Raw genomic sequence first — 23,615 nt, 5'->3', positions numbered from 1 at the left:
AGGGCTGCTCTCATCTTGGTATTCTTGCGCCTCAGGGCAGGGAAAAGCAAGTCACGAAGTTCCATGAAAGTGCCCTTACGCATGTGAAAGTTTCACAGCCACTGGGAATCGTCCCAGACCTGCAACACTCTGCGGTCCCACCAGTCTGTGCTTGTTTCCCGAGCCCAGAATTGGCATTCCACCGCATGAACCTGCCCCATTAGCACCATGATGCCCACATTGGCAGGGCCCGTGCTTTGAGAGAAGTCTGTGTCCATGTACTCATCACTCTCGTCACTGCGCTGATGTCCCCTACTCACCCGGTTTCACTTTGCCAGGTTCTGGTACTGCATATAGTGCTGGATAATGTGTGTGGTGTTTAATGTGCTTCTAATTGCCAAAGTGATCTGAGCGGGCTCCATGCTTGCCATGATATGGCATCTGCACAGAAAAAAGGCGTGGAACGATTGTCTGCTGTTGCCCTGACGGAGGGAGGGGCAACTGACGACATGGCTCACAGGGTTGGCTTACAGGGAATTAAAATCAACAAAGGAGGTGACTTTGCGAGAAACTGAATGGCCGCCTCAAGGATAGAACTGAAAACCTCAAGGAAAGAACTCAAAACTGGGTTTAGCAGGCCGTGAATTTCACAGAGGGAGGGAGGAGAAAATAAATACAAAACAAATCTGGTCTATTTCTTGTTTTGAGCCACTTCATCTATCTTTATACATCATGCTGGCAGCAGACTGTGCAGTACGACCGCTAGCCATTGTCACCTCCTGGGTGCTCGGCAGAAGATGGTGCAGTATGACTACTGGCCATCATCTTCTGCTGGCTGCAAATTAAAAGACAGTGCACTGCCAGAAGGACTCAATCGCCATGAGACGAAACAAGGGAAATGACCTGGCTGAGTCACTCCCATGTTTGCCCAGGTGCCCGGTTAAAAGAGCACCCAGGACTACGTCGACGACGGCTACCAGTCATACTGCACTGTCTGCTGCCAAAAGGCAATAAACTGCTGCTGTGTAGCAATGCAGTGCCATGTCCGACAGCACCCAGGAGACATATGGTGACGGTTAGCTGAGCAGGCTCCATGCTTGCCATGGTATGGCGTCTGCACAGGTAACTCAAGAAAAAAGGTGCAAAACGATTGTCTGCCCTTGCTTTTACGGAGGGAGGGAGGGAATGGGGGCCTGATGATATGTACCCAGAACCAACCGCGACAATGTTTTAGCCCCATCAGGCAATTTCTACCCAGAATTCAAATGGGCGGTGGAGACTGCAGGAACTGTGGGATAGCTACCCACAGTGCAAAGCTCCGGAAGTCGACAGTTGCCTCGGTACTGTGGACACAGTCCGCCGACTACATGCACTTAGAGCATTTGTGTGGGGACACACACACTCGGCTGTATAAAAACACTTTCTACAAAACCGACTTCTATAAATTCGACCTAATTTCGTAGTGTAGACATTCCCTTAGTGTCATCTTCCAACCCGGCTTCCATTCCATCTATACTATGATACTTTGTCTACAAGCTTTCATTTCTTTGCTAAACTTCTTACCACAAATTCACAGCTATGTCTGGCTTCTATACCTTGGTGGAGGTACAATATAGGAGGAAATTTTCCAGGATTTTTCTTTTTTCCAGTACTGTTGTTGGAATGTCCCTTATGAATCCTTTTATTTTAGTACTAAGCATTCTTATAACATTCATTCCTATTGCGCATAACTAATTTGTTATCACCAAGCCTGAAACAGACATCCAGCATGGAAAATTTCATCCCAAATGGTTAAAGTTCAGCAAAGTCAAAAGCAACTAAAAACAGGAATGGGACATACTGGGCAACCTTAATAGTAGGCAGTGTTATGAGTCCCACCTGTGACACTGACAACCGTCTCATTCTTTTAATTAGAATTGCTAAAAATTATTATTACTACTTTATATGGGAACACAGATCTTTTAACCAGCAACATAGAAGACTGAAAGGAATGAGTTCCAGCAATCTCCATTCATCCCAATCATAAAAACTTTACTATGAGGGATACACCTACCTAATTCCAACAGATGATCCCAGCAAAGTGTTCCAGAAAAAGGAGAACATTCCCTAAATTCCCCACCTTTATGTTTCAGTCACATTCTACTCTTCAGAAATTGGTATTTTTTTTCTGTTCTGTAACCCCACTGCATTAGTATCCTTAGCACACCAAAAGGGGGCATACACACAGGGGTAAAAGGAATTGGTGAAGAAAAATCCTTTTTTTATTTCTAGATATTAAACCTACCAAATCAACAATCTAAAACTGCAATAACCCTAAACAGGAAACATTTAAAAACCCTATAAATACAATAACATCCTTACTTCATGTCTACATGCTTCTAACTATAATATGCAGAGACAGTGCAAATCTTGTTAAGCTGTTCAGCATCTCTTACAGACAGATCTCTTAAAGCAGAAATCAGCTCTGAAAATGGTGGCATCCCACATACCTTCATATTACACAATCATATATAATATCCCAAGTCTTTTAATAAATAATAATAATAATAGTAAATAAATACAATTTTAGAATTGTTCACAAATGCATAGATGATATTTTTCAGAGTAGCAGCCGTGTTAGACTGTATTCGCAAAAAGAAAAGGAGTACTTGTGGCACCTTAGAGACTAACAAATTTATTAGAACATAAGCTTCCGATGAAGTGAGCTGTAGCTCACGAAAGCTTATGCTCTAATAAATTTGTTAGTCTCTAAGGTGCCACAAGTACTCCTTTTCTTTCTATAGATGATATTGTCCATATTCTTCTGCTGATTATGTCTCACTTTAATACTATGGGACTCAAAATGCCACAATCAGATAAAGTTCTCTCATGTCAGTAACAGACTTAAATGCAGGTGTGAACCTGTGTCACAGCTCAGGGCAACTGTACCTGTATTTCCTCTCAGTGCTCCAGCAAGGGCACCCTCTCTAGGCTCCTGGTTCCTTAGCCATCACCTCTCTTGGGTGGAGATCCATGCCCTTCTCCAGCCTGATCAGGGTTTTTCCAAGCTTCACAGTTGCCTGCCTCCACTGTGAGTTCCCCAGTAAGCCAGGCTGCTTAAACATGCCAGCATATGCATTTTGCTTTTCCTCCAGAGAGTGTAATTATCCACAGTTATAAGTTACCACACAGCCCTTTCTAAGCAATCACATTTATTCTTAAGCATTACAGAGAAAGCATATTTAAAACAATAAAAGAACCAACATACATGCTAATAAACTTACCAGAGATCAACCCACCTTCCAACAAGGGCTCTAGTAGGTGATCAGTCCTTCACACCCAACATAGGGGTATTTCTGTGGTTACAAGTTAATAACCGCTTTAATTCAGAACAAAAATAACCATGAATAGTTCATTTTTTCCTTTATACAGCTTGGACTTTTGATTGTGTCCTCATGTAACAGGTGATCAACTGATAAAGGTCCCTTCCTCAGGGCACAGCTTCAAACAACTGATTTTTTTGCATAATTAGAGAAGAGTAAATTTGCTTTCATCTCCCCCAGAGCAGGGGTTCTCAAACTGGGGATCAGGACCCCTCAGGGGGTTGCAAGGTTATTACATGGGGGTTCGCAAACTGTCAACCTCCACCCCAACTCCGCTTTGCCTCCAGCATTTATAATGGTGTTAAATATATAAAAAAGTGTTTTTAATTTATAAGGGGGGGTCTCACTCAGATGCTTGCTATGTGAAAGGGGTCACCAGTATAAAAGTTTAAGAACCACTGCCCTAAAGATTTCCACTTAACTCTGTCCCAAAAGTTCAGTCCTTTGAAGCTCACTTCCCTAGGTTCATGTTAGCCATATCTTACCCCTGGAGAAATTATATACTATCACACAATAATATGCAAACTTTGCATTTTTATTTCAATGATCTTCAAAGAAACTTAAACTTAATTCAATAAGGTTTTTCAATGATATTGTAAGAAACTGCCATATCTGTCACACACTGGCACAGAGGGGTTTACTCTGGAATGTTATCAGTGCTTTCCAAACAACTGTGGTCCTTTACATTTAATTAAAATTATATTTAATCTAAATTAAACTAAAAAGCTCCTCTCAGTGCTTCAATATATCTAGACTTCTAATCAGGCAAGAATCTAATATCACAACAACCGGTCTCCCTCTTGGTAATGGCTACATTTTTTTTTAAATTACCCAGTAGAAGATACATTGTAGTAACAAATGTAGCCATGCAAATCAGGCTAGATTCATAAGAGGAATAAATCTGACAGATAATAATAATCCATTTACTAATTTATTTTAATCAATGACATACATTTTTGGCCAGATTAGAGAGTGTAGGATGTTATAAAATCAGAAGTGTTATGTTTTACATCCTCTGTGCATTCACTTTGCATAGGTGTAAATGATTACACCTGATGCAGGACAACAGAGAATCAGGCCCTGTGGGTATAGATGCAGAGAAAGCACTTGAAAGGGTGGAATGAGGCTTGCTGACATCCTCTTCTTAAAAGTGTGGAAACAGACCACAGTTTCTTAAACAGGCATATACAATGTATCATAAACCAGTAGCTAGAATACATATGAATAAAACTACTTCCCACAAGTTCCCATTGAGCAGAGAAACTAGGCCCTGGTCCCTCTCTCCTTTTTCATGTTTCTAATAATTCTGGAACCCATAGTGAAAACAATCAGGGAGGGACAACTCCAACTTGAATGAAAATAACTATGATCAATGTCAAAGACTATATATGGATGATCTAAGGATCACTCTATCCTACCAGAAGGGATGACATTTCAAATTTTGTCAATATATCCAGTTATACACTGATTGAAGACAAAGGAGAAATATTAGCTTTTAGTGGGGGTCAGAAAACTAGAATTGGGAGGAAACCTTTAAAATAGGGGGTTTATATGTTCTACTATTTGACTATTACTTTTGAAAATATTTAAATTGAAGTTTACAAGCAGATACTACAAACTCACCTCAGATACCAAGAAGTTAATTTTTCATATAAAACTAGGGAATTTTAGGAGTTGAATTATATATTCTTGCTACAAAAATGTCAACAGAATTTTGAAGAACAGAACAAATCACCTCTTTCAATACAACTAGAGCAACACTATGAATTAATACTTTGCTGCACTTTACATTTTCTATTCCACGTTATTAAGCTTAACTCCATTATTGAATGCATTCTCTGAGGTTTTAGAATAGCAAAAGAAAAACTGATGGCCTCATCTGCTATATATTTATATGCAATGAATAGTACAGAAACAATCACGGTGAATCATACTTTTGTGCAATGGAACCTTCAGTTCAATATTCCATACTTCTCCTGTTAAAGAAGTATTACCCAAAACAGTCTGCTTTCTTTATGAACAGCTCAAGTAAGAAAAATAATTTCATTTGTTTGTATTGTTCCATTAGTAGAGAAGACCTTCCCAAATTTGCATTATCTTAAGTTAATTAGTCTTCTAGTTTTTCAAATAAGGTGAGATACATTATACAGACCATGTGCCCTATAGAGATGTGTGAAGTTGTTAACAAAACAAGAATTTACTAATTCTATTCTGTAGGCAAAAATATAAATAAAATTAAAAACAAATATACAAAAGAGTAAATAGGATCAAACCAATAATCTAGATTTCTTTGTAGGAGTTCCACTCAGATTAGACAGTTTCTACACTGAGGAGTCCTTTGATCTAGGTAGCCCAAGAATGTGAGACAGAAATGAAGTGATATGTAGAGCTGGGCAATTTTTTTTTCAATAAATTGTAAATTCACTGAAAATGCATTTTTCAGGGCACCAAAACTTAATTTGGGTCAAATTCAGCAAATAGTTTTGGCCAAAAAAAGAAACCTTGATACAAATTCAGAAATATCAAAATATTTCATTTTGACATTTTTTAAACATTTAATTTCAAAATGTTGTTTTGAATTGACCAAACAATAATATTATTCTTGTTTTGTTTTGTTTCAATTGCAAAACAAAAAAATATTCAGTTACAATTCAAAAAGAACCATTTTTTCCTGAGATTTTTTGGTTTGGCCACCAAACTGAAAAATCATTTATGAGCTCAGTTATAGTTATGTGTTCTCAGACAACTTTCTGATGGACTTTAGGAAAGAAACCAATATACTTTTTATAATCAGCTCCCTTCCCATCATCCTCTTAGAGACCTTAAAGATCTTAGGAGTTTGATCATTGTTAATACATACATGAGCCCTCTACAAATAAAATTATCCCTTTATCCACATATAGACCACAGACCTCAAAGCACAACATTCATCACATGAGGCTAGAATATTACTTATTTACAATGAAGAAGAATCAAAAGAATCAGTCAACAAAAGGCAGTCAGCAGGTCTGCATAAAGTATTATATTTTCATTTATAGTTAATGATTTCTAACATTGTAATAGTTACCATATGATATAAGCATACTCTCATTAAGTGAATAATATGCAGGAATATGGGGCAGAATGAAGACTGTTTTCAGAACCATAGCTATGAATTTGCTCACTTTCTATCTGGGATTTGGGATCTTAAATCCCATAGACTCATCTGAAAATCCCAGTCTACATTTTTAAAGGAGTCTGTGGAATCTACCATATAAACTGGGAAGAAGTCCTGGCACAGCATTTGTAGCATCTTTGTGTAGTGAGGAGGGTGGCTTCCTTCCAAGACTGAGGGAGAAGAGCCACCTGGTGGGCGGAGCTGGACCCATGACAGCCACGCCCACCACACCTTAAGCAGAGGAGGGGGAACAGGAAGTATAAAAGGCAAGCCCTGCAGCTCAGTTGGGCTGGAGCCAGCAAAGGAGACATATGCCTTCCACTTATGCGGCAGTGGGAACCTGAAGAGAACCTCTGCAATGCTAAGGACTCACTAGAGCTGACCAGGACCCTGAGTTTCTGTTGGGACTGCCACTGGCTCTATATGCTGAGGAGCTGGCAGATGCCCACAGACTAGAGGTACACTGCAATGGGGGTCATAGGATGTAGCCCAGGGACACCAGACTTTAGTCTGGTTGTGTTGTTACCAGAATCCAAATCAGCATGTTTTGGCTGGATCCCAGCCAACCCAGTGGGAGAACTCTCTGCCACTGCTAGGGCTCTGTGCTGGGACCTGGTGAAGGAGGGTGGGCCCATCTTCCCCCTACCCTATGTTGCCAATCCCACCCATGAGGTGGCAGCCTCCCAATGTTAGACCAAGAAGCCTGTGTTTGTCTGCCTGTGTTACGACATCAGGCAATAGCCGGTTTAGGTGCTCTGTCCTGCCTGAGGACCTGAGCCCCTAGACCATTTGGGGCTCAGGGCCATCCTTTGGCATATGCAGCTGTGTAGGGCACCATGAAATTTGGGGCACCAAATTGCCCAAAATTCCATGGTGCCCTAGGCAGCTGCATGCTGCATATGTGACAGGACCAGCCCTATCCCTCGGCTGGCTCCCCTGTGGGCTGTGCCCACTGCTAGGGGCAGGGCTGCCCCTAGGGGGGTGTTGGGCCCTGGACAACTCCCTCTGCCCTGCCTTTTACCCTTCCCCCAGGCCCTCCCCCATTCCACATCTTCCCCGAGCGGCAGGAAGCGGAGCAGCCTGGCCCCAGCCCGCCCCACTCTGCCAGCTCCCAGCTGCGTCGCTCCACTTCCCACTGCCGGTGAGTGCAGGGAGGTTGTGGAAAGGACATTCCGTCCCACACTCACCGGCGATGGGAAGCGGAGCAACGTGGCCCCAGCCCACTCCGCTTCCCTTGTTCCAGCCCCAGCCATGTCGGTCAGTTTGGGGGAAGGACCCCCCCACTCACTGGCAGCAGGAAGTGGGAGAAAAGCTGCCGGTGAGTCTGGAGGGGATCCCTTTTCCCAAGCCCTCTCCCCTGAGTGACACGGCTGGGGCCGGGGCAATGGAAGCGGAGCTGGCTGCTCCTGGCCCCCTGCTAATCCTCTGGGCATGTGGTGCCCCCAAAAGTGCCCCTCACAGCTCCTGCCTCCCAGATGCTGGAGGGAAGCCCGGGGGGGGGGCTGTGTAGGGCACCCAAATGGCTAGGGTTGGCCCTGTTGGGGCTCTGGCCTATCTAGGGGTCTGAGTCCTAAACTGTTTGAGTCTTGCTCTGCCTGGGACCAGGACTACAGACTGCTTGGCCCTTCCTACAGTGCCGGGGCCTCAGACTGCTAATTTCCCAGCATCTGTTACCTTAAAAGGGACACGAGAGTGAGGGGGGACCTCCCTCCAAGACTCCCGGGGAGGGACAGCCACAACCTCCTACACCTTATAATAGGGCATGGATCTTACCAACAGCACAAGACCTCTCATTAAAGATATCTTCCCAGAGATACTGGTAGCATCCAGTATTTTGGTTGGTTTCTTTCATTGTTCATAATTTTTTAATTATCTACCCGCTACTGTTTAATACATCTCTAAACCCTAGCCCTAGTAAAGCTTAGTGAATGCAACAGAATTTCAGTTCCTATGTCAAGCTATTTTAAAGACATCCAGTGGCAAAAAAAAGTGTTAGATTTTTCCAAAGTGAAATATCAGTCATTTTTCTGAAACTGTGTAGCTCATAAATGACTGTCCCAACGAACCCCTGAACTGTAAAAACAAAATTATTCTCTGGCAGAAGTCCACCTATGTAAAATCTTAGGCAAAAGGGAATTTTTGTGTGAAAATTGGATGGGAATTAATATTGGCTTTAACAATAGAAAACATATTTCCTTCATGGAACTCCAAGTGATTCAGAAGTTTTGTGTCAAATAAATCCATATTTTTTCAGTCCAACATTACTAATACAGATCCAGTGCACTAATTTGTGGAAAGAATAATGAACAAAAACAAATTTGAGGTTTGTAAAGTCATTTTAAGCCATGTTTTAGCCACAAATAAAAAACAGACATTTTTCAAAAATGAAAAGCCATCAATTTTCTAAAACCCATACCTCAAAACAAGTTTGTCTGATTGACTTCAAACTTTGCCAGACATTATTGTTAGAAGGAGCAGATTGACCCAGAGGCAGATTTGAGTATGGGCTTCTTTGCTGTGATACTTGTTACCCTCGACCCAATTGTCGAGTAAGCACTGGATTAGTTACAGCACACTCCTTTTTATCTAAGTTAGTATGTAAATGCCTACATCTGCTACAACACCCCAAAAATCCTTATTAAGTAATAGAATCTCCCATACTCTGATTATACACACCCTATTGACTGATTACAGCATTATGAATATTATACACACATTTTTACCTTGAAAATACATTTCTTTGCAATAATTGTTGCTACAAGTTCCCTTAATCAGCAGCTCTTAGGAGAGGGAGGAAGGGGCCATGACCCCAAGCTCGTTTATGTAGCTGGGAAAGGAAGGGAGCGGGAGATAATGCTTCTTTACACAAAGGTATCCTTTAGATCAAGGGTCTCAAATTCAAATGACCACAAGGGCCACATGATGACTAGTGCATTGGCCCAAGGGCTGCATCACTGACACCCCCCCTCTTGCTATCCCTGCCCCTGCCCCTTCCATGAGGCTCCAGCCCTTCCCTGTCCCCATTCTAACCCCTTCCCCAAAGTCCCCACCCCCAGGGTAGGGACTCAGGGCAGGGAGTTGAGGTGCAGGAGGTGTGCAGGGTACAGCGGGGGCTCAGGGCAGGGAATTGGGGTGTGCAGTGTGGCAAGGGGTGGCTAGGGAGTTGGGGTGAGGGGTGTGGGCTCCCGCCTGGCGCTGCTTACCTAGAGTGGCTCCGGGGTGGCAGCAGCACGCACCAGGGCCAGGGCAGACTCACTGACTGCCTGCCCTGGCCCCACTCTGCTCTGGGAACCAGCCAGAACCACGTTCCTGGGTGAAGGGGGGGCACAGAGCTCCAGGTGCTGCTCTTGCTGCTCCTCCAGGTTCCCCGTTCCCAGCCAATGGGAGCTGCGGGAGGCGGTGCCTGGAAGTGAGAGCAATACACGGAGCCCTCTGCCCCTCCCCCCAGGGCTGCAGGGGCATGGTTCCAGCTGCTCTAGGGAGTGGTGCAGGGCTCACAGCGCCACGGGGTAGGCAGATAGGCGGGGGGGGCGTGCGGGAGCTTGGCGGACAGGATGTGTGTTTGAGACCCCTGCTGTAGACAATTACATTTCTTATGCAGCTGCAACAGTTATTTATTTCCAACAAGTGGGGGGGGGGAAGAGATGACACTTATCTATAAAGTGAAGAAACTGTGCCTGCCTGTGACTCAGTAGGGATAGGGTCCAGAGTGACCTGGACAAATTGGAGGATTGGGCCAAAAGAAATCTGAGGTTCACCAAGGACAAGTGCAGAGTCCTGCACTTAGGAAGGAAGAATCCCCTACATGCTGGGGACCGACTGGCTAAGTAGCAGTTCTGCAGAAGAGGACCTGGGGATTACAGTGGACAAGAAGTAGGAGTCAGCAGTGTGCCCTTGTTGCCAGAAGGCCAACGGCATATTGGGCTGTATTAGTAGGAGCACTGCCAGAAGATGGAGGGAAGTAATTATTCCCCTCTATTTGGCACAGGTGAGACCACACCTGAAGTATTGCATCCAGTTTTGGGTCCCCCACTACAGAAAGGATGTGGACAAATTGGAGAGTCCAGTGGAGGGCAATGAAAATGATTAGGGATCTGAGGCACATGACTTATGAGGAGAGGCTGAGAGAACTGAGCTTATTTAGTCCCCAGAAGAGAAGTGTAAGGGGGGATTTGATAGCAGCCTTCAACTACCTGAAGGGGGGTTAGGCTATTCTCAGTGGTGGCAGATGACAGAACAAGAAGCAATGGTCTCAAGTTGCAGTGGGGGAGGTCTAGGTTGGATATTAGGACACACTATTTCACTAGGAGGGTGGTGAAGCACTGGAATGGGTTACCTAGAGAGGTGGTGGAATCTCCACCCTTAGAGGTTTTTAAGGCCCAGCTTGACAAAGCCCTGGCTGGGATGATTTAGTTGGTGTTGGTCCTGCTTTGAGCAGGGGGTTGGACTAGATGACCTCCTGAGGTCTCTTCCTAATGTTCTATGACTCTATTCCCTAATACCATATCAGCACATCAGCGGTTTCCCAGGTCTCTATTTAACCCTTACATATTCCAACAATTATTTTCTTGATTAACAATGACAATGAGAAAATTGCTTTTTCCAGGAAGTTAGACAGGGTAAGTCAAAAGCAGACCTATGCTGGAAATGGTCTCACAGCCTTAACTATACTGTGCTTGATTATGTTCCAATTCTGGCCCACCCTGTCCAATATGCCATATCCAGCTGTGGACATCCCTGGTTCTTTATAGGAAGGAGATCAAAACTACAGCCAGACAGTCATCAACTAAGAGGTTCCTAGATTATACAGAAGACAGATTTATGATCCAAAAGGTATAGAATCCAGCCAGAGGAGAAGCCACCTTGCTCTGCTTTTTACAGATAGGAAGGAACTCACTACGATTATAAAAACAGGAGGAAAGCTTGGTACCAATGACCACAAGCTTCTTAAATAGAAAAACTTAGGTCCACAGAAAGAGTAGTATAAGAGTATTAGATTTCTGGGAGGCATAAGAAAACTACTGAACAAGGTGCAAATTCAGGAAATGTTGAAATCCCTCAGAGGGGAACAAGCCTGGAGATTGCTAAAGAGATGGTAGAATAAAATAGACAATAATTCCTTGGGAGGGAGAAAATTCAAGGGACAAGGAGCTGCCAGTGTGACAGATTATTTAAAGATTGGAGGATAAGATCCTGCTCTTCATTTCTTAATGGACCTTTTTCTCTGTAGTATTTATTTTTTCCCTTTGCTAAATTTAGAACACCCATTCTTATTCCTCCTAAGCCCTCTGCTAGTATTAAATCATTCTGCTGTTGTGCTGCCCCTATCTTTTCCTTGAAAATCTCAACTAACTCTTTTTAGTCCTGTTTGCCTGCTTCCCCCTTTTCCATTTCTAGTTCTAGGTTTTGTTGATGTTGTATTGATGATTCCTGCAGACCTTGAACCTGTTTTTCAAAGAACCACGCTGGTCATTTCTTGTTCATTCCATTCTTATTTTGCAGAGATATTTAGTGCATGTCCCTGTCACTCACTGGACCTTTACACCACTTTGAATCGGGAGTAAATCACCAGAAGTCAGTTCCACTGATATTAAACTAGTGTAATGAGAAGAGAATCAAACTCAGTGCCTTTTCCTATGTTGCAGCCATGTTTCAATCCTAGTAGATTTTAATATTTCTTCTCATCAGACCCTTCCCTGAAATCTAATATCTTTGTACTATTCTGTTCTATGAGCCTATTCCTTACTATACTGAATCTATGTACTCCACACTTACTGGTCACACATTCTTTTATTTTCACACTTCCATTATATAAATTGATGGTACATCTTCACCTGGAATGCAGTGTTCATTTCTGGTCACCTCATCTCAACAAAGATGTAGCAGAAATGCAAGGAATCCCAAGCTGGGTGATGAACATGATTAGAGGCTTGAAAAGACTTCTGTGCTCAGGTGCCAATAAAAAGTATAGACTGTTTAGTTTAGGGCAGTGATACTCAGACTTTCCCCCTCCCTCCCCCCGCTGTTCCTCAGATGTCAACTGCTGGAAATGGCCCATCTTGATTATCACTACAAAAGGTTTCTTCTCCCCCACCCCCACCGTTCTCCTGCTGGTAATAGCTCACCTTATCTGATCACTCTCGTTACAGTGTGTATGGTAACACCCATTGTTTCATGTTCTCTGTGTATATAAATCTCCCCACTGTATTTTCCACTGAATGCATCCGATGAAGTGAACTGTAGCTCACAAAAGCTTATGGTCAAATAAATTTGTTAGTCTCTAAGGTGCCACAAGTCCTCCTTTTCTTTTTACTCAGACCTCAGTGGTTCAGGAGCCAAATTAGTGATCAACATTACCCAAAAGAGCCACAGTAGTGTGAATTTATTGTTTCATTTATGATAGTACTATAGATTTGTATTTAAACAGTATGATGGAAAATATTTAGACATGTAAAAACAACTAAATAAGCTTCCATCCTCTCCCCCCCCCCGACCCCCATGAGGGGACATGATAGAGGTATACAAAGTAATGAATAGAAATAAGATGATAAATCAAGTCATCCTATTTAGTTTCTCTTACAATATATGAACAAGGGGATATTCAATGAAACTGAAAGACAGGAAATTTTATATGTTGCTTAATTAACTTTTTCAACTCACTGACACAAGATATTGTGGCTAAAAACTTAGTAGTAGTCAAAACTAGAACTAGACATTTCTATGGACAGCAACTCTGAACCTACTTTACTAGACACCCAAAAAGCCACAATCCCTTTGTAACCCCCTGGGGGAACAGAGATCATGGCCCCTTCAAAATCTTGTCCTGAGGCAGAGGAAATGCTGGCTGTTCCAGGGGCGTGGGGAGAAGGTTTTTAACCATCAGAGGAGTGAAGTTTTGGAATAACCTTCCAAGGGAAGCAGTGGGGGCAAAAGATCTATCTGGTTTTAAGATTCTACTCGATAAGTTTATGGAGGAGATGGTATGATGGGATAATGGGATTTTGGTAAGTAATTGATCTTTAAATATTCAGGGTAAATAGGCCAAATCCCCTAAGATGGGATATTAGATGGATGGGATCTGATTTACTATAGAAAATTCTTTTCTGGGTATCTGGCTGGTGAATCTTGCCCATGTGCTCAGGGTTTAGCTGATTGCCATATTTGGGGTCGGGAAGGAATTTTCCTCCAGGGCAGATTGGAGAGGCCCTGGAGGTTTTTTTGCCTTCCTCTGTAGCATGGGGCATGGTTGACTGGAGAGAGGCTTCTCTGCTCCTTGAAGTTTTGAACCATGATTTAAGGACTTCAATAGCTCAGACATGGGTGAGGTTTTTCATAGGAGTGGGTGGGTGACATTCTGTGGCCTGCGCTGTGCAGGAGGTCGGACTAGATGATCAGAATGGTCCCTTCTGACCTTAGTATCTATGAATCTATGAATCTATGAGAAGGAGAGCGACAGGGTGTGTGTCTGAAACTCTGGACAAGAGGGCCTACAGCGAGCAGGTCCTCACAAAATGAAGCAGCCAAGAACGAGCCCAAAGCCTGGAAAGGATGGGGCAGCCCAATGGGGATGCCCCAAGACCGGAGCCAGGAGAAGCACTGTGCCAGGGAGGAATCACCTGAGAAGGATATACTGGAGCCAGACCTAGTATCACTGCCACCCAGAGCTGTATGGGGTTGTGAGTATTGGGGCTTGTGACTTTTCATTGGGAATAAGGAGGGAGGCTGTAGCTAGCTAAGTGGGAAGGTTGTTGCTCTGTGTGCGTTTGCAGAGAGCCGCAGAAGAGGGCACCAGAGGGGTTTTATGTGGCAAGTTTACTGGTGCCAAAGATGACTAGGAATACCCAATACTCACTGCTGGACTGGAAATCTGCCCAGGATTCCTGAACTCTGAGTGTGGATGCATTGGCTCGGCATCTGCCCTTTCATATTGTGGTACCACTGGGCCCTTTTGTTGGAGGTAAGCCTATTTTACTGCTTTTCCTACCTTTCCCTTGTTTTCTCCATTAATCCCTCTGTAAATAAATATTTCCCTTTCCTATATTCCTTATATTCAGTGTACCTGCACACACTTTTTGTTGGCCAGAGCCACCTACAGAGAGGACTCCATCTTGGCCATGACAGTGCTATTGTTACATCACAATCAAAGGAGAAGGCCATACAGATTTTTAAAAATGACCTGGTTTAGCAGGTAAGTGAAGGCAGGTGTAAGACAAATGAAAGAAAGGGGAAGTTGATAGTAATTAATATAAATTAGGAATTGTAGAAAAGTAATAAGGGAAGCAAAGGGACACAAGGAGAAATCTGTGGCCAACAGAGTTAAGGACAATAAGATTTTTTTGAAGTGTATTGGGAACAAAAACAATCCTAACAATGGTAGCAGGTCATTTCTAAATGGAAATGATAGAATTATCTTTAATAATGCAGAAAAGGCAAAATTGTTTAACAAATATTTCTGTTCTGTATTTGGGAAAAACAAATGAAGTAGTCATATCATAAGATAACACTCTTTTCATCCCACTAGTATCTCAGGAGGATGTTAAACAGTGGCTACTAAAGTTTGACATTTTTAAACCAGCAAGTCTGGATAACTTGTACAAAAGATTTTAAAAGACCCGGCTGAGGAGCTCACTGGACCATTAATGTTGATTTTCAATAAGTTTTGGAAAATCAGGGACGTTCCCAAAGACTAGAAGAAAGCTAATGGTGAGCCATTATTTTTAAAAGGGCAAACAGAATGACCCAAGTAAATACAGGCCTGAATCTCACATCAATCTCAGGCAAAATAATGGAGCAGCTGATACAGGATTCGATTAATAAAGAATTAAGGGTAATATAATTGATGCCAGTCAACATGGTTTATGGAAAATGGTACTGTCAAACTAACTTGATATCATTGTTGGATAAGATTACAAGTTTGGTTGATGAAAGTAACAGTGTTGATATTCTTAGACTTCTGTAAGGCATTTGCCTTGGTACTGCATAAGATTTTAGTTATAAAATTAACATGGCACACATTAAATGCATTAAAATCTGGCTACCTGATATGTCCCAAATTGTACATGGGGAATCATTATTGAATGGGTGTATTTCTAAGGGGTCCCACAGGGACTGGTTCTTGCTACTACAGTATTTAAAATTTTTATTAATGACCTGGAAGAAAACTCAAAATCATCACTGACCAATTTTGCATAGGACACACAAACTGTGGGAGTGATAAATAATGAAGGGGACAGATCACTGATTCAGAGCCATCTAGATCTCTTGGTAAGCTGGGCTCAAGCAAACAATATGTATTAACTTTTAATATGGCTAAATGCAAATGTATACTTCTAGGAACAAAGAAGGTGGGCCATATTTACAGAATGGGGGACCTTATCCTGGGAAGCAGTGACTCTGAAAAATATTTGGGGTCATGGTGGATAACCAGCTGAACATGAGTTCCCAGTTTAACACTGTGACCAAGAGCGCTAATGCAGCCCTGGACAACTATTGATGTGGCATACCATTGTACGAGTCTCATCCAGGAAACCTTTATTCATATGAATAACCCTTTCTCCTGTGAGTAATCTTATTGAAGCATGAGCTTGGGACATGGCACAGTCAAAATCCAAGTGTATTTCAACTTTGTCACTTCACTGGTATGACTGCCACACTGCATAAAATGTTGCCATCTCTAAATCTTGCATGACACAGTTAAAATATTCCGTTGGAAGGTTTATGTAGTTCTATTTTTAGATGTAACCTAAATATAAGATGTAACAACACTAAAGTGTCACTACACTCTGTATTTACACACACCATACAAGCCTTTCACCAGCCCCACAGTAGTTGTATGTGTGTGTGTGTGTGTGTGTGTGTGTTTTTTGGTTTTTTTTATAAATGGTTATGGCAGAATCTGGTTAGATCCTGATCCTGGAAACTTTTGCTCAGGTAAATGGTCCTTACTTATGTGAGTAATCCCCCTGAAGCTTCTGGCTGTAGCATGGCACAGTTTAAAAGCAGAGTGTAAAACTTTTTTCACTTCACTGTCATGCATGCACGCCACATTTCACAAAATGCAGTAAGGTCTTGAAAGACATAGTTAAGGTATACCCTACTGCTAGGCTTTATGTAGTTCTAATTTTAGATGTAACCTAAATATCTTATGTAAAAACACAGAACAGTCTTATGTGTCTGTATATGTAAAGAACATCCAAGACTTTCACATAACTCAACAGTTAAAAAAAAAAAGTACTAACAAAGAAACCAAACTAAATCATATATATATTTCCCCTAAATCATAGAATCATAGAATTAAATGGGATACATGTCTAGAAATTATATTTATCTTTCGGTATATCGAAATATTTAGACATCTTTTGGTAAGTGGCAATTCTAATAACTATATGAAGAAAAGGTATTTAAAAGATGGATTCAAGTCCTGCTTTAAATTAAAATATTTATTCAACCTTAATTATTGAGTTTCTACCAGTGCTTTTATATTTAATGTTTTATGGTAGGTATGTATATAGTAATCAAGAGTAATAATACAATCCTCTTCAGAAACAAGTATAAAATTCTGCCCCTAGGTACACATTTGTAACAACTAAAAAGTCAGTTTGTATGCATCTAAAGGTAGAACTTAAATGTTTAACTTTAATTCCAATATGAAAAGATAAGCACAGAGTTGTTCTTTACTAATAAGATGATTCTGTGATTTTTCTATGCATATAAATCACACCTAAATCAATAGGAGTTCTGAGTATGGATCAGTTTTCCAGAATTACTGCAAATCTTGAAGCCCAAGGTCTTCTACCATATCAGATCACAGGAAAATTTAGAGTATAGTATGTCTTTATCTTGGTAAGGCCTGATTTTATTAAAGCAATCAAATTATTGTGTATATTACTTTTAGAATTAGCATCATTTGAATAGACTGCAATACTGTAAAAACAGGTAACTTATTCTTAGGTAGACTAATCCTCATTTTCAACAACAACAAAATCAACATAATTAACTGACAGCACTCCATTTTTAAGAGTTGACACTGCTATTTGTGTTGGTGCCTTTGGTTCATTAGCTCAACTTTGCTCAACTCATCACAGATGAAACCTTTGGCCTTTCACTGGGTTATATATGATTTTACCATTTCTGTTTAGTGGATTTAAGCTAAGAAAATAGCCAAAGGACAAATCTGGGATTTGTTTTGCCTCTTCTTGGAGGCCCATAAGAATGAGTGTATCATATTTCAAGATTCTAGTTTAAAAATGCACATGAAAGATTGAAATCTAATAAGGAAGACTGATGACCTTCTCATGATCTGTGGTAGAAAGCTCAATGGTTAATTTGTGGTTTCTTACTATTCAGTGCTATACTGAAATAATGAACCCTATAATAATAATGAGATTCTAGCTCAATGGGAACATGGAAGTTAACTGTGTCAGTCACCCTAGTACAATTATCTGTAGTACTATCACTCCTTTGCACTTATATACCTTTTTCCATCGAAGCAAGTGATTTTAAAACATGAAGTTCTTGCAGCAATCCTGCAGGTTGGGGAAGTTCCAGAAAACTTTTGATAACTCTCCCTTAAGCTAATTCTAAGTGGGGTTGTTTTGCAAATCCTAAAACTGAATTGTCAGCGATGTTTCCAGTCGAAGCTCACCAAATGCAGAATATCCAAAATATTCTCTTGATGCTCCTAACTGCTATTTTTTTGGACCACACAAGTTCTTACCAAAAGCTTTTGAAAATTCTGGGCTTTGTAAAATTCATTGATTGTATTCCTTCATTGCTTGGTGGTAGATCTCTGAAATGAGTAACCATTTATCAGCACAGTAATCAGTAAGAGGACTTTAAATCTGCTACCACTTTGATAATAAAACTAGTGGGGTAACTGTGAATAAACCAAACAATGACTAACATTTAAACCTGTAGCTGTCATAGTTATGCAGGTCAGGATTTTAATGAAGAATTAGAGGGATTCAGAGAAAGGCAATAAGAATGATTAGGGACATGGAAAAATCTTTCATATGAAGAATGATTGAAAAGAATGGAATTGTTTACCTTAGATGAATAAAAGACGTGATATAAGAATATTAAAATGGAATGATCTAGAAGGTAGATATGGTGGTTCTGTTCTTGTGTCATAAACACAAGAACAAGGATATATTCAACTCAATTAAAAGGTGGAAATTCAAAATTCATAGAAGGAAATACATAATGTGTGAAAGTAATTAGACTATGGAACTCATTGTCAAAGGAAGTCACTGAGGCTGGGAATTTAGCAAAATTGAAAAAGGGACTGAAATATTATATGGGTAACAGAAATATCCTATGTTATCATACTTAACAACAATTTTGGAAAGTATATTAAAACATACTTCAGGGCTGTAGCCAATCTGTAACTATTAGTGTTTGCCTACACAGAAAAAAAAAAGTCAGTGAGACTCTGAGCACAGGTCAAGTGACTGGGGTGGAAGGGCTCAGACTGCAGGACTAAATACAACAGTGTAGACTTTGGGGCTGAGGCTGAAGCCTGGAGTCTGAGATCCTCCTTCTCTAAGGATTTCGGAACCAGAGCTCCAGCCCCAGCAGGAATGTCTGCTATTTTTAGCCTCGCAGTACAAGCCCAAGTCAGTTGACCCAGACTCACTGCCATGAGGGCATTGCTGTGTAGACATACCCTTAGAGACCAGGATGAGACCTAATGTAGGGGGAAGGTTATTCCATATCTGTCTTCTGTGGGGCTCTTACACCTTCCTCAAAAGCATCTGGTACATGCCACTGTCAGAGACAGGACAGTGGAGTAGATAGGTCTCAGGATTGGTCCAATATAGTAACTTCTATGTTCCTACAAGTGACTAGTTATTTTGGTCACCTCTTTGGGTGTCCAATTGGAAACACCTTAAACATAGATGATTTTCAGAAACTGGGTAGTCAAACCCTGAAAATCAGGCTCTTTTTTAAGTTGTCTCGGGTTGGACATTCAAAAACATTAAAAAAGCACTCATCACTTTTAAAATTCTTAGCCATAAGCCATAAAGTCTAACTGAAGATACCATTCCTTTCTAGTGATTGCCAGTACAGTATACTGAACATAGCCCAATATTTTGTGTATCAACCCAACCAAATTAGTGAAAAGCAAATAAATGCATATAGCTCAGATTAAAATTTGTGCTTTCATGATGCATAATTGCAAACTGCAGGTTAGTTTTAATTGTAGATAAACATTTAGAACTTTTACCATCCTCAGAGCATCTCAAAGTTTTTCAGGAGCATTAATTAAAGCTCAAAAGACATCTGGCAAAAAGGTATCATTATTTTGCAGATCAGGAAACTAGAGCATAAGCAACTGGCCAAAGGTCATTGAGCAAGTCAGTGACATCCTAGAACACCATTCAGCTTTCTTGACTCACAGTCCTGTGCTATAATCTTACAAAATGATTCCTCCTCAGAGGGAGGTCACTTGTAGTGTGACAGGACCAGAAATTTTGTCCCACAAAATCCTTATATTATTTTTAGAAGATATAATTGAATTGCAAATCTAAAGCTTTGAGGGTGGGATTTTCAAAGGAGCCAGAAGGAGCTGGGCAACTAATTCCCTTAGGTCCGTGGTTCTTAACCTGGGGTGCATGAAGTTTAGGTGCTTTGGAAAAGTCGCATCAGGACTTTAAAATATCACCTTTTCATATGACATTATTTTCTCTCACACCATTTCCCTCCCTAGAGGGAAACTCTCTAAGTGGAATATTTTAGAATCTAGGAAGTTCCAGTGGCTTCTCTCTTTTTTGGATTTTTTTTGTTTGTTTTCATGCCCTACATATTTGAACTCATAAGTCAATTTACTTTTCACTTATTTCACAACCTCTTTCCATCTAATTGTTTGGTGAACTTGTACATGGATTACATAGTTCCCTCAGCCTGAGCACCATCTGACTTTATATGGCATACCGTGTCCATGCTACATTCGAAGGTATTTTTTTCTCTGGTATAGCTCTTCGGTTTAGAACAGAATTAGGAAATCCTAATTAGAATTATATTAGGAGATTTCATTTTGCTCGTGTTAACATAAGGGCATCTGCTGTCCTGGGGTTAAATCATTTCCCTTTTTAAGCTTCTCTTTCGTATAGGATTAGCACTGGAACCGCTGGGTAAGTAAATTTAAAACCAAACAGTCCACGTACATTTAGGTGAAATGGGGATAATTTAAACAAAAACTACTTACCACTAGAATGGCATGAAAGTGATCGCTCTTCACCTTCCGGACTTGAACACAGGCCGTGGGCACTTGTAATCCTGCGCCATTGGAAAGATTCCCAGCGTCTCCATTCACTAGTAAATTGTTATTGCTAGGCCCAACACCCAAAGAAGCCCTGTACAAATAGGTCTGGGTCAGTTTGCCCACTCCTGAGACCCCCACCATGCCGGGCGTTAAATGAGATCTTGGGAGCATGCGCACGTTGAAGCGATACTTGTCGTGCTCATCCACTGGGCAGCACCCTGAACAGCAGCCGCTGCGGGAGTGGTTCGTTCTGCAATGGAAAAACCTTGTGAGAAGAAGGAAGAGTACAAACCCAAGGAACACAAAGGAAATGGAAGCGAGCGAGATGATCAAGTAAAGGTTCAGGCTAGTGAGCTGCTCTTGTCCCTCCATCCCGTCATCGAAGTCCGGGAGGGCCTGAGGAAGGGAGTCAGCCAGCAGGATGCCCAGGGCTACCGTGGAGGAGAGGGACGGCTCCCCATTGTCCCTCACTAGAATGACCACTTTGTGTTTGCTGGAATCTGTGGACCTCATGGAGCGAGTAGTCCTGAGTTCTCCTGTATTGGGCAAAACCCTGAATAGGCTGGAGTCGGAAGATAGCTGCAGATGGTAGGAAAGCCACGCGTTCTGCCGGCTGTCCGCATCATCCGCCACCACTTTCGTCACGAGGTAACCGGCATCGGCTAACCTAGGGACTATTTCCACCGCGACCGAGCCGTTCCTGGCCCCAGGGTATAGGATGACCGGGGCGTTGTCGTTCTGATCCGCTATGAATATATTCACCGTTAAGGCCGCACTCAGGGCCGGGGACCCGTTGTCCTTGGCTACCACTTGAAAATGAAAACTCCTGAGTTGTTCATAGTCAAAGGTGCTTTTTGCATAGATGTTTCCATTCTCTGAGTTAAGGGATAAAAAACTAGACAAGGAGCTCCCTGCAATGTCGATGTCCCTGAGCGCATAAGAGACCTGACCATTCCCGCTAATGTCGAGGTCAGATGCTGACACCTGGAACAAAGATGCTCCAGGGTGATTGTTCTCCGTCACAGAGATGTCACAGGACTGTCTGGCGAACTTGGGAGGGTTATCGTTCACGTCGGAGATTTGCACCAATACTGTCTTTTGAGTGACGATTGGCGGGGAACCAAGGTCTGTGGCGGTGATGGTGATGTTATATTCACTGACCAATTCTCGGTCCAGAAGCCCATCAGTAACCACACTATAGTAATTGTCGAAAGAGGGTTTTAGTTGGAAAGGAATGTTAGCGGGGATCTGGCAAGTTACCTTCCCGTTGTCGCCAGGGTCTTTATCCAGTACACTCAAAAGAGCTATCACAGTGCCGGGCGCAGCGTCTTCAGGGATGGGACTGGAAAGAGAGGTGATTGTAACCTCTGGGGCATTATTATTTACATCTGTGACCTCCACCAGCAATTTAGCTGTACTGGACATTCCAAACGCACCTTTGTCCGTCGCCTCAATGAACATCTCTAGAACGGGTCTCTGAACATCTAGAATGCCATTCACTTTTACCTCCCCAGTCTGGGGGTGGATTAGAAACTGTCTCTGTAAATCAGCAGAAGTGCTATTGCTAAAGGAGTATCTGATCTCTCCATTTTGACCTTCGTCTAAGTCAGTGGCATGTACTTTGGTTACCAACGTGCCGTTGGGGGAGTTTTCCAAGATACTTGCCCTGTAGAGGGAATGTTCAAATGCTGGAGCGTTGTCATTGGTATCAAGAACAGTCACAATGACTTGGGCGTCACCAGATCTCTCGGGATTCCCACCATCTTTGGCTGTAATTACAAGTCTGTGAGTGGATTGCTGCTCCCTGTCTAAGGGCTTCTCCAGCACCAGTTCGGGGTACTTACTCCCATCCCCGCGTGTTTGCATTTCCAGACGGAAATGTTCGTTAGGGCTCAGATAATAGGTCTGGACACTGTTGGTGCCTTCATCAAAGTCTTGGGCATTGGGGAGTGTAAACCGAGCCCCAGGAGATAAAAACTCGGCTACATTTAAGTGATACTCATTTAAAGGGAACGTGGGGGAGTTGTCATTTATGTCTAATATTTTAAATTCCATTTTATAAAGCTCTAGAGGGCTTTCTAGCACAAGTTCGTAATTCAGAAAACAAGTAGTTTTCAATTCACAAACCTGCTCTCTGTCTATGGGCTCATTAACTGACAAAGCCCCCGTGCTTACATCCAAATTAAAATATTGCTTACTTGAACTGGTGATCATGCGAAATTTCCGGAGTGAAAGTGTAGTTGCATCTATTCCTAAATCCTTTGCTATATTCCCAACAGACACATCACGTTCAGTTTCTTCGGAGATGGAATACTCTATTTGCCCATTCACGGTGTAGGAAATAAGGAAGAACACCATTAAATGGACCCGCATTCTTCCTTCCCTGGCTCAGCTCCCTGCAGACCGTTTCAACAGTAACATAATCCAATATCTCAGCAAAGAGCTGAAGTTACCATACCAAAGCAAAATGGTAAAATTAATTTTAAAAAACCCACCAAATAGTTTTATAAAATGTGGGAAAAGAGCATATGCTCTTCCTTATGCTCCCTGAAATCATCTCCAAGTTATCCGCTGCTGAGCCAGCCACTGCCAGCTCTTTTATATTGCAGCTGGCTTTGCTATATGTGATCATGTGGATGGAAAAGATCTTCTATTACAGTTGGGTACCTTACTGGTGGACAGCGCCACCTAGAGGTCTAACAAATGTCATGCCAGCTAGTAAAGAACAGTCTTCGCCACAGCACTGGATGAAATAAGTGTTTAAAATGTTACAGAATAAATAGATCGTATCCTTCTAAATGCCCTCAGATAACATTTTGGATCTGTTTTTGAAACCTGGATATATTTCCATGAA

General features: G+C 41.9%; 1 protein-coding gene across 11 annotated transcripts in view; it reads right to left on the bottom strand.

Annotated features, from left to right (window-relative positions):
• Positions 1-23,615, bottom strand: part of LOC119859699 (protocadherin alpha-C2-like) — a 290,055-nt gene that overhangs the window by 116,934 nt on the left and 149,506 nt on the right. The window contains exon 1 of one of the 11 annotated variants that reach the window (XM_043520203.1): positions 20,705-23,334. The exons of 9 other annotated variants lie outside the window; for them this stretch is intronic. In XM_043520203.1, coding sequence (XP_043376138.1) covers positions 20,705-23,134 — 2,430 coding nt within the window. In that variant the 5' untranslated portion in view covers positions 23,135-23,334. Of the gene's footprint in view, positions 1-20,704; positions 23,335-23,615 lie in introns of those variants that run through there. One more of the 11 variants, XM_038412112.2, reaches the window with a different exon arrangement.

The sequence above is a fragment of the Dermochelys coriacea genome, chromosome 8 (genome assembly GCF_009764565.3).
Source record: "Dermochelys coriacea isolate rDerCor1 chromosome 8, rDerCor1.pri.v4, whole genome shotgun sequence".
NCBI lineage: Eukaryota > Metazoa > Chordata > Testudines > Dermochelyidae > Dermochelys > Dermochelys coriacea.
This window is presented reverse-complemented; position numbering and strand designations above follow the sequence as displayed.